The sequence below is a fragment of the Mauremys reevesii genome, linkage group 3, assembly GCF_016161935.1.
Source record: "Mauremys reevesii isolate NIE-2019 linkage group 3, ASM1616193v1, whole genome shotgun sequence".
NCBI lineage: Eukaryota > Metazoa > Chordata > Testudines > Geoemydidae > Mauremys > Mauremys reevesii.
The window spans coordinates 64,964,351-64,975,502 of record NC_052625.1 but is presented as its reverse complement, the minus strand read 5'-3'; the positions used below and the strand labels follow the sequence as shown (position 1 = coordinate 64,975,502).

At 54.6% G+C, this 11,152-nt stretch overlaps 1 protein-coding gene across 3 annotated transcripts; it reads right to left on the bottom strand.

The window, feature by feature from the left end:
* Positions 1–2,475: 2,475 nt before the first annotated feature.
* Positions 2,476–10,641, bottom strand: LRRC73 (leucine rich repeat containing 73). 3 transcript variants are annotated; one of them, XM_039533048.1, is made up of 6 exons: positions 9,377–10,641; positions 8,580–8,740; positions 7,426–7,548; positions 5,673–5,773; positions 4,865–4,976; positions 2,476–2,733 (listed from the first exon to the last, which is right to left on the bottom strand). In XM_039533048.1, exons 1-6 carry the CDS (start codon positions 9,646–9,648, stop codon positions 2,663–2,665), a joined length of 840 nt encoding a protein of 279 aa, XP_039388982.1. In that variant the 5' UTR covers positions 9,649–10,641; the 3' UTR covers positions 2,476–2,662. The 3 variants fall into 3 exon arrangements, with proteins under 3 accessions (XP_039388982.1, XP_039388981.1, XP_039388983.1); XM_039533047.1 differs by having other exon boundaries at positions 4,793–4,976; positions 9,377–10,640; XM_039533049.1 differs by lacking the exon at positions 7,426–7,548 and having other exon boundaries at positions 4,793–4,976.
* Positions 10,642–11,152: the final 511 nt, after the last annotated feature.

Here is an 11,152-nt window from a genome sequence, read left to right as displayed (position 1 = left end):
TATCTGAAGTATTCCTATGCGCCCCCCCCCCCGTTACCATAGTATTCTGAGCACCTCAGAGTCCTTGCTGTATTGATCCTCCCACACCACTGTGAGGTAGGGCACTGATCGTAGCCCTGTGTCACACGTGGGGAACTGAGGCACAGAAAGGCTAAGGTTCAAAGGTGCTAATGATGTTGCGAGTGGCATTTTCCAAAGCAGCTAACTCCCACTGACCCCAACTAGGCTCTGCACCTTTAGGACCCCCAATAACTTTACAAGATGCTTGGATTCCCCCAACACCCAGGTTAACACCCAACCGCCTGGCCCAGTCTGTCCTGGACAATTCACTGGGGTGACCTCTTATTTCCAGCTGAACAGGGGAGGGGGCTGCAGAATGGTGGGCCCCAGGTGCTTGGCTGTGCCACATCCAGGAGAACCTCAACCTCTAAGGAAGGGAGAGAGCATCACTGTCCAGTGCAGTGAAAAGGCTGGGGTGTGACAAGTTTGACAGGTGTGGCCATGTAGAAGACCAAGGGTGCTGTGGGAGTTTAGGAAGGCGGCTCTGAGCCAAGGCCTGGATCAGTCTGGGTGTGTATAAAAACACAGCTGCATGGCAGTGAAGAGTAAAGCGGAGCTGGGAGAATGCTGATGGTGCCATAGTGCGGCCTTTCCTACCAGGTGCGCAGTGGGGCTCTTCCCAGCACCAGCTTGCCCAGTCTGGGCCTCTGACAGGATCCCACCACATAGGCATGGGTCCCTGTGTCCCACAACTCACCAAGCTGCTTGTCCCTCCCCCAAAGCCTTACTCCAGTGCTGCAGGGCCAGAGCTGAGTGCCCTCCAGCAGGCAGACCTCACCACCACAGGCCCTGCAGGCTGGGAGCTGAGCTGAGCTGGCAGCCAGCCGAGCCCAGTCAGGCACTTTGGACCACTGCTGCCTCCTCGTGGCTCTCCTAGCTTTTGTGGTGTGCTCGCTGCTGTGCGCTGAGGGCTCTCTGCAGTGCTGGAGCGGGGAAAGGGTGAGCTCTCCATGCCCCAGCCAGTTACAGGTTCATTGTTCTACCTGGGTTTGAAGCCAGCTCCAATCTGAGCCTTTCCAGCTAACCACTCTGCCTGGTTCTCTAGTGGCCGTGCGGGAGGTGCTAGGTTGAGCTCAGATGCGATGGGGCTCCGCCCTGCTGGGTTTTATTATTATGGAATAAAACCTCTTAAACTGCTCCCATGTCCCAGCCATCCTAAAGCACTTTACAAACTCACTGATGCAAAGCTGCCAGCCTGGGCTAACAGCACGTGGGAATGCACCATGGGAGGGCAGGACAAGCTGTCTCCCAACGCAGATACAGGAAGGCAGGCTGGACTGGCACAAGCTGGAATCTGACCTCCCTCCCCCCTCTTACATAAACTGCTCCAAGGAGAAGACCTTTGGCTTTTAGGCTCCCCTGAGATACAGCAGCTTCTACAGCACATCGGTCCCTTGGCACTGCCGTGGAATATTGGTGCAGATGTGGCCCAAGAAGCACCTCTGCCTGAATCCCCTTGTCACACTCTGTAACTGGGTCCCTCTGCACTTTCCAGAGGCATTCGAGTCAGCACTGAGTGAAAAGGGCAGCGCACCCCTGCCTGAGTCCCCCTCACCTCTGCCTGCAGCACCTGGATTTTCAATGGCCAGCTCCCCTGCAAATTCTGCCCAGCTCTGCAGCTGTTGATAGAAGAGCTAGAGTTAGAAGAGCTCCCGGATTAGAGGGACAGGCCCCTGTTACTGCAAGGGCTTTTACCCTTTCTCACTGTAATTCCCTTCAGGGAGATGGGGCTATACAGAATCTGGCTCAGCTTTGATTCCTCAGGGGAGCAAATGCTTCGAAGGTACCAGCAATGAGCGAGATTTCAGGGCTCTGCTCTCATGGAACCGCAGAGAGCCATGGTACATACAGGCCTTCTAGTATCTCCTGTATACATACACTGGATCTGGCTCTCTCCCACAAGGACAGATCCAAAAACTTCACAGCCCACCCAGCCTGATAGCCAGCTCTGAGTCAGCGGGAAGTGGAGACAGGGCAGAGCATGTGGTCTTTGCTCACACACCGTGCCCAGCACCGGCTCCAGGACATATGGGCTCACCCGCTCAATCAATCTCTCACAGCCCACTCAACGCCCTTCCCTGTCAGTGGGAGCAGGAATGACAGCCTCTTGCAGCCATGAGCTGTGCCACATCTGTGACCTTTATAAAACTCTCTTCAAGACACCGGTACAAGCAATAGAAAGAACATCTGTTATACACAAATATATACCTCTGAATAAATACAACCTCCAGCACGTGGGTCAGGAATGTACAGCCAGGAGGGGGAGGCTGTGTGAGCTAAACATGCAGTAAGTGGATAAGCACAAGCAGCTGACAGAGCATGTGACACAGACACTCATGTAGATTCACTCAGGCCGGGATCCAAAACTCGGAACCCAAAGGTGGCATGGATGGGACTTGAAGGATGTGAACGCACAATTGGGGCTGGCCTCCTGGAGGCACGTGGGCATGGGCACAGCAGGGTATGCACACACACAGCACAGACATTCACCCAGCCTGTGTGGCATGAACACACACACACATACTCCATGCACGCATTGCACACGGCCCACCCATACAGGCAAACAGTGCTTTTCTCAGTAGACGCTGCAGGAGTATCCTAGTCACATCTCTGTTTCTGCTAAGAGGCTCTCGCCCAGACCTGACGTCACCAAGACCATCTGGGAGGTGGGATCTGTGGAGCAGGTGGGAGAGAGAATGTTAGACATTTGAGCTGGAGAAGAACACAGGTCTGGACACCAGGCACAGAGCTGAGAGTGAGAGAAGGGGACAAAGGACGCGAGAGAGGCAGAGCAAATGAGGGCTAAGGAGGAGCTTGGCTAACATGGAAGGAGCCAGAAGCCAGAGAGGTTTTTGAGGAGGAGAGGTGACTAGATGCACACTCTCTGTGCAACATGGCAGAGTTAATGCTGTCTGGGGGTACCTTAAAGTGACTGCCCCAATGCCACTGCAGGGATCCAGATGTATTGTCTCCCAGGGACGCCGTGTGCTCAGGTTACAAAGGAAAATCCAGCCCTGAAAACTCCCCCTGGGATCTGAGAGTCTGTCCATCATAACGAGCACTATGGGTTCTGCTGGCCAAATTAGCCCTTCAGTGACACCTGTGCAATCCCACTGCCTGCAAAGTCCGCCCTCAGTGACAACACCTGTGTTCTCAGAGAGGCTGTACAGGTATAACTGGCTTGAACTTTGCAACCCTTTCTGTTGCCAATCCACAAGAACAGAATCCAGCTGCCTCCCAACCTGCCCCCCCTCTGACTCCCGCCCTTTAACTGTGCTGGCGCTGCAGGGTTCACAGGAGTAAGCAGCAGATCTGCCCCTGCTGCACACGGGAAGCAATGCTGTGGAGAACCAAGGGGCCACGTGACCACCGGCACTTGGCACTTTGTTTCCCAGCTGACACCAGGAAATTCCCGCTCTTCACACTGTCTCAATGGAGGGTTGACATGTAACTTCCCTGGTCAGTTTTAAAGAGGAAGGTGAAGCCGGAAAGCAGATAGGACATACCATTACCTCACCCTCCCCACTGCTCCCGATGGCACTGGCCAGTACGTGACTGCACAAAGAACCAGCCACTGTTGCCAAATGAATTCTTCCCCAAACTCAGCTGAGCGCCTTGAGGATGGTGTATATGGAGCTGAACACATATGTGTTTCTGTAGAGAAGGCTATTTAATAGCAGACCACCCCATCCTTCTTCCCAAATGCTGAAGTCAGGTTCTTGCACCAGGAAGCATTGGGGTCCAGATGTTTTTGGACTCAGAGGAGCTGTGGTGGTCTCTATTTGGACAATGAAATTTGAGGGACTAGGCCCAAATATTGATTGGATCTCATAGAATCTGGGAGTTGGAGGCAGGTTTTGGGGCACTGCTGCACCGAGATGTATCAGGGTCCAGATGTTTTTGGTGCATTACGAGCAGCTATATTTGTTCTCTAGTTAGACACTGGAATTGGGAGTGGGCAGGGGTGGGCACTGGCCAAAAATTGGCTGGATCCAGGTACTAGTTAACAGTTTTTGTGGTGCTATGGCATTGGAGTCTGGATTTGTTCGGTGCTTTAGGAGCAGCTATACTAGTTCCTAAGCTTGGGTTAAAAACTGAGCAGGATCTGGGTAGGTCTCCTTTTTGCCTTTATCCCTGTTAGTTCTGCTGGATTCCTATCAAACAGTGGTATACAGTAGCTCACTGGAATCGCTACAATATCCCTTTCCTTCAAATACAGCCACTGCAGATAGAATACAGTGCTGGTAACCCTCACAAGGTTTACCCCATTCAAACTGGAGGGGAATTTAGGGAAGTAGCCTGGAATGACATGAGCTGGAATTTAGCTGAGACACCAGGGCCATTTCCCCACGTTTTATGAAAAGACCCATGGGAGCTTTAATATTCATGACTCTGATTCTACGTCTCTGCTGAAAGATGTTAATTGCTGCGGCATCATGCCGGGACACTGGTATTGTAAAGAGCCATCTGAGCCCCACCTCCACTTCTTGCAGACGCCGGATTGTCCTGGGAGGCTTCCTATAGAAGTACTGACCCAGCCCAACTCTACTTAACTGGCTGATGAGACTTGAACTCAGTTTGTATTCCAGCCCACAATGAGGTGGGACCTTGTCCATTTACCAACCCCAAAGTGACATACTCATCCCAGCAGAAAACATCACGGAACCCTCATTCCTGCCAGCCTCCCCAGTCCAGCCTCATCTCCACCTCTCTGGGGTCCCAGAGGTCTTACTGCTCTGGCAGATCCAGGGGTTCTTCTCCCTGGCCGTGACTTCATGAGCCTCATTCTCCTCCTCTTCCTCACCCTCGGAGAGCAGGTCCGAGATCTGCTGCTGTAGCTCGGGACTGATGCTGTTCTCTGCCAGGATCAGCGTCCGCAGGGCGGTTGGGTAATTCTCCACCATGTCCAGCAAGGTCTGAGCAGAACGAGAGCCAGAAGCAGGTAGAAAGGCAGCACAGACAGAAGTCAGATTGACGGGAAGGGGGTTCAGAGCTGCTTTGTACTCTCTTCATCCGCCTCTGAGCCCCCCACACCAGCTTTTAGGGACACTAATAACTCTCCACCTGAGACCATTGCCAGGACTTCCTGGCTGTACCCAAGGAGGAAACTACTGCTCTCTCCTACCTGCAAACATCCCCTGCCACCTCCAGCTGGGTCCCCTGTAAGCCTGAGTCAGATGAGACAGTGAAAATGGGAAATCTCAGTACCATGAGCTGAGCTTGAGAAGAAACTGCAAAAAAACCACTAAGCAGATAATTATCTATAACCCCCTAAGCTCAAGTCCTACCTGCTCTAAGCCTAAACTCCAAGACTTCTTCACAAACCTTGTTCCTGAAACCAAACCTTCTTCACTTTTCCAGAGAACCAACAAATCTGCTCTCTCGCCCTCCACTGGCTAGGGCTGAGCAGGCCCTCTAAGGGCTGAGAGCCATGGGTCAGGGAAAGGAACAGATAGTAGCAGTACTTCTAGGTGCAGAGACTGTTCTGAGAAAAGGATCCATTGATGGGGGGAGGGAAGGAGGTACATCTCAGGGTTGGGGACTTCACTCTTTGTTGACACCTGTGTCCCTGAGGTGCAGATGATGCTATATCAGCACCCGACACTCCTTACCTGGGCTGAATGGTTGGTAAGTCCTGTTCCTTCCAAGTCCAGAACCTCCAGGGTGCGACTGGAGGCCACAGCAACAGCCAGCATCCCTGCTACCTGGTCACCTGGAGGAGAAGAAAGCCAGGGTATGTCAGCAGAATCTGGCTTCACACACAGCATGTATCCACTGGGCCAGGCAGATCATGGGACTACCCCGTGCCAATGCTACCAGCTAATCCCTATGTGCCAGGAACACTTTGGAGGAGGAGGTGAAGGGTTTGTGGTTGTGAAAAGAGACAAGTTGTGGGGGATGGAATGTTAGTTGTGGGCTGTGACTGGCTGTTCTGGGAGTGAACATCGAAAACTTGAAGGAACATAGTGAAACTGTTTCTCTTACAAGAAGACTTTGTTCATACACAACACCTTCCATCCACCTACCCAAGGATCTCGGAGCCTCCCGTCATCACCAGTTGGGAAACTCAGGCACAGAGAGGGGAAGTGACTGGCCACAGGGTCAGAGAGGAAGTCAGTAGTAGAGCCAGAAATAGACCCCAGGAGTCCTGGCTCCCAGCCTCCTGCTCTGACCACTGGCCCCCACTCTACCTCAGAGTCAGGAATAGACCACCTGAGTCCTGGCTCCCAGCCTTCTGCTCTGACCACTAGCTCCCACTCCCTCACCGAGTCAGGAATAGAAAAAGAGTCTACTGTCCTAGCCAGCAGACATGCTGTCACCCCTTGCAGGGGAACGGCTCTTTTGGGGCTGGCCCCAGTGGCAGCCAGTGCCTGTGAAGCACTCCCCGGACGGTCACAGGTGGGGCTCCATCAGCTACCATGTTAGGAACTCGTAACACAGAGTAGAAGCACCCAGCCAGCTGGGGTCTCTGCTGGGGTGGGGTGGAGGTGCGAAGATGGGGCAGGGAGGGGAGAGAGAGCTGCCTGGCCTAGTTTCCTGGGGCAGGGTGAGGTAGGAGAGCCACATGGCCTGGTCTCTGCCTCACCAGCTGCCAATCCTGCTCCAGCAACACAAGCTGGAGAAGGAGAGTTGGTTTCCATGGCAACCATTGCCAGGCTCTTCTCCTCCATGCTATTATCCGGGGAAGGAGCTGGCGGAAAGGGGGTGGGGGGGCCTGTTCCATCTGGCAGGCCAATTGCTCAGGCTGAAGGGAGTGGGAATGGAGGGAGCAGAGGAAGGTCACCACCTGAGCCGAGGCCTGACACAGGCAAACACAGCTGTGGGACAAGCGGAGCCCAGAGTCCCCGGGGGATGGAGGTGGGGGACACAGTCTTTCCTCCCTAGGTTGCTTGCAGCTGCCATCTCTGTGAAGCATGTTTGATGCATTTCCTGGCAGGACACATGTCCTCATCACACAAAGTATCAGCACAAGTGGAACTAACTGGCCCCCAGTCTCAAGCAGAGGACTGAATGGGCTATGGAGAATGAACTCCCCCCCCTCACTAAGGTGCCCACATAACAAGTGTGAAAAATTGGGACTTTTTTTTTTTGGGGGGGGTGGGGAAGAAGCGGTATAGTTGCCTATATAAGACAAGTCTCCTAATATCAGGATATCAGGTCACCCCAGCCCTCACCTCCAGGCCAGGGAAGAGGCCCAGCAGAAGGGGCAGTGTGGAGGAACCGGCATTGCCCTGCCAGTGCCCAGGATGTCCCTGGTCTAGATTCAGTCTCCAGGGCCACCAGACCAGCACCTTCAGCAGCAGCAAACTCACACAAAGCCTGTCAAGCTAGTAGTTCAGAGCCTCTCACGCCTGTGCCGCTCACCGAGGGGGTTGTAGTCCAGGTTCAACACTCGCACCTGGGAGCTGTGAGCTACTGCAATGGCCAGGCGCCCCCAACCTTTGGCCGTGACACCCGGGTTTGCGCTCAGTGTTAACTCCTTAAGGCCTGGAGAAGAGAGAGAAGCCCATGAACACCCTAAGGGTCCAGACAAGTCGTCAAACCTTCCAGAGGCGAACCCGCTCAGCCAATCACAGAGATAGGAAGTGGCATGGCTCAGAGTTTCACAATTCCCTGCACCCTGATTGGTGGAGAGGGTATGATTTACAGAATGACTAAGGTTAATTATCTGATTAGCGCTACTACCTGCAGTGCTGCCCCTTCATTTGCTCACAAGAAGCAGTCTCAGCGTGGGAGGGGGAGATGGGCAGGACAGGCAGGTACTGAAGCTTGATTTTCAGGCGGGGTGGCTGCTGTATCTATTGTGAGCATATACCCCGGGAGGCCTGAGGTCAATAACTGGTTAGGGTTCTGGGGTGAGTGGGGAGAGACAGAGCCCAGGCCTCAGACTTCATCCTCTGTAAAGAGGAACTTATTCAGCCAGCAGTTAGTCCCTTCCCCGTATAACAGACAGGAGAGATCATTCAGTGTTAATTCCCAGGGGAGCCAATGAGGTGAATTTACTGTAAAACCCAGTTCCGGGGCAGGAGGGTGGGGGAGGGAGAAGGAATGTAATGTGCATTGATCTGCATTAATTGTAAATGCACCAATCACAGCTCAGGCTTCATGAGTGCAAAATATTAACACCAAATCAGAAGTCCAAGCCTTGTGCCTTCCTCCCCCTAAATTCAAACTCTCCCATCACGAGGCAGCAAACTGGCCACCATTCCCCACTAGCATCGTGCCAATGGAACAGTCCACTGTACCAGGAGCCATGCTCCATTGGACAGGGTCCCTCCCCTTAAAACTAGTCAAGGAGGAAGCAGAGTGCTCACCCAGTGCAATGGCTCCTGTACTAAGGGACTGTTCCACTTACGCTGGGAGGAGAAGCCTCGTGCCATGTCTCAGCAGAGGGAGAAACTTCATGTCCTGCTCCCCTAACAAGTCACAGGCAGAGGACGTTTAGCTCTAAGCAGAGGGGCCTGAGCCATATAGGAGTTCCAATGGCCACTGCATACCCCACAGACCCTTTTGCTTACCCGACTTGGCTCCATCAGGAGGCAGGAGCCCACAGATCAAGTTGATGCCCTCGTCACCCAGCATGCAGTCTCCCAAGTCCAAAGCCACCAGAGAGGGATGGATGGAGAGCGCTGGATTGAGGAGAGCTAGGCCAGCGTCTGTCAGGGGGCTCCCATGGAGGCTGTGTGGGTAAAGGCTAGGAATTATTCATGTGCCTTCCTGAGGCCACTGAGGACAGCCTCAGCCAATGGGAACCAAGATACAGAGGGAACAGGAGGAAGATGCCACTGCCTGGTGGGGACAATGCTCCAAAATGCCTAGGGATGCTGTGTCCCTGAATGAGGGAGCTTAGAACAGATTGGTGACAGGTGGTAGAGGTACAGAGACAGTCCTCTCTCAGCATGGGACAGGAAGCAGGGCTGGGGACTTTCAGGAGTGCAGATAGCTCCCTCCCAGCATGGGACAAATGGGTCTGAGGAATTAAAGATGCAGAGATATCCCCCCTACAAACATAGGAGAGATATCAGATATGCCAGGAGAATACAGATGGGAGAGGTGCAGTGGTGGCCTCCTCCCAGCATGGGGCAGGGGGACTTGATGCTTAAAATCAAATACATTTTTTTCTCAGGAATTAATTTACAGGACCGAAGAGCAACAGAGTGCCAGAGGGGTGAGGCAACCCTGTCAGAACAGGCCACCCAGGGCAAGCACATCTCCTGACATGGGTACTCACTGGGGGCAGGGATACTGCACTTCTGGATGGCCACTCTTGGGGGTGGCCCCTCTCCATGGCACCAGCAAGGTTTCCCCTACTTACAACAGAGACTGGATGGAGCGGTTTGTCTTCAGGGCTTCTGCCAGTTGCTTGACCCGATTGATGTTGGACACAATCCCCAGGTTGAGGTTGAGCTGAGCCAAGGAGTGAGATTCCGCTACCCCTCGGCAAATGCGCCCGAAATCCCGGTCAGAAAGCTGGCAGCCCCGGAGTGACAGCAGTCGCACCGAGTTTTCCCGCAGGCTCTCGCAAATGTCCCGGATCTCAGCACTTGATAAAGTCTCCCCAGAGATCTGGATAGACCCTGGTAACATCTTTCACCAGTTTTGGCAGTGAGCAAAAACACAGACACCTGCAGAAGCTGCTATGCAATCTGGATCTGTGCAGGTAAATAATGTGCAATCTGAATTGGTGTAAGTGAATAGTGTGCAATCCAAATCAGTGCAGGTGCAATCAGTGCTGGGATCTGCTGTGCAATCTAATTAGTGCAAAGGATTTTGTGCAGTGTGGATTAGCCCAAGGCTATTGAGCAATCCGGATTGGTGCAGGTAAGTAATGTGCAGTATGGACCTGTGCAAAGGCTGCTGTGCAATCCCAATTCCTGCAAGTAACTAACGTGCAATCTGGAGATATGTCGGTGCTGATGTTGTGCAATCGGGTCAGTGCAGCGCTGCTGTGCAACCAAACTCTGTGCAATCCAAATAGAAGCAGGTAGATAGTCTCCAATCCTTGTGGCGGCTGCAAAATTCGACGCCGTTATGGGTAGAGTCAAGGAAGACGATTCCCGGGATGGGAAAGGTGTGCACTCCCCAGCGGAACCGGGTACCGTGCAATCCGGGTCACCAAGAAGGAGGGTCTATATCCAGATCGGAGCCGGATCACCGCGTGGGTCACACCGGATTCGAAGGGATCTGAGCCCGACCGCTAATGATATGGGGAGCCAGAACCGAAGCAGCCGCGGGGCCCGTGAGACCGGGGAAGGGGAGGGAAGGGAGCTGCGCTGTCATCCGGCTTCAGAGCCGCATCAGGGGCCGGGACCTCCCCGGGCGCGGATCATCCCTACCCCGGTGCCCAGCTCCCTTCCCCCGGCAGGCGGCAGCCAGCCCGGGATCTCTGCGATACGGCTCTTTCCGCCCGCTGCACCGGCTCTGCTGGAGGCGGGGACTCTGCTGCCGTGGCACCGGGATTCCTGGGGCGGAGCTGGCCGGGCCCCCGGCTGGGCCCGGCTCCCTCTGCACCTTGCTCCGGATCACCGTGTTGCCGAGCCGGAGCGGCTCCTCCCTCGCAGCCCCGGCTCCTCCTACCGGCTCGGCTCGGCTCGTTCTGTAGCGGCCTGTGCCTGGTGCCAGCCAAGCCCCCTGGGCCAGCGCCGCTGCGGGGATTCGTGCTGCCTCCCCTCGGGATCCGGCTTTGTGTGGGGCCGGCCCGGCGAGGGCTGGCTGGTGCCTATTGCCACAAACCAGCAGCCTCCGCCTCCTCCCCTGCCAGGCTGCGTGCGGGGCAGCAGGTACCTGGCCCCGTGCAAAAAGCCTGGGACCGTCCATCCCCTCCTTTCCTTAGGCCACCTTGCTGCACCTCTGTTTGGGGCTATATCCCCTCCTTGCTTGTCAGAGCAAGAGGCCTTGCACCTCACACCCCTCAGCCCATGGAGCCCTCAGTCTCCCGGTGGGCGGGATCCACCCCTCACAATGAGAGGGGGAGAAATTAGCATCCCGTGGTCATGAGCTTCGGATTCCTACTCGCCTGTTCAGGCCACTGGTCTCTCCAGGCTGGATACCTGGGTTGCAGCTGGGGCTTCGGGAAAGGAAACCGAACCCT

Excerpts from the sequence above, each read along its gene's own strand:
- LRRC73 (XM_039533047.1), bottom strand. The coding sequence starts at position 9,648 with ATGTTACCAGGGTCTATCCAGATCTCTGGGGAGACTTTATCAAGTGCT. Across the intron at positions 5,774-7,425 it reads CCTGGACTACAACCCCCTCG|GTGACCAGGTAGCAGGGATG; the intron begins GTGAGCGGCACA and ends CTTCTCCTCCAG. Across the intron at positions 4,977-5,672 it reads TTACCAACCATTCAGCCCAG|ACCTTGCTGGACATGGTGGA; the intron begins GTAAGGAGTGTC and ends CGTTCTGCTCAG.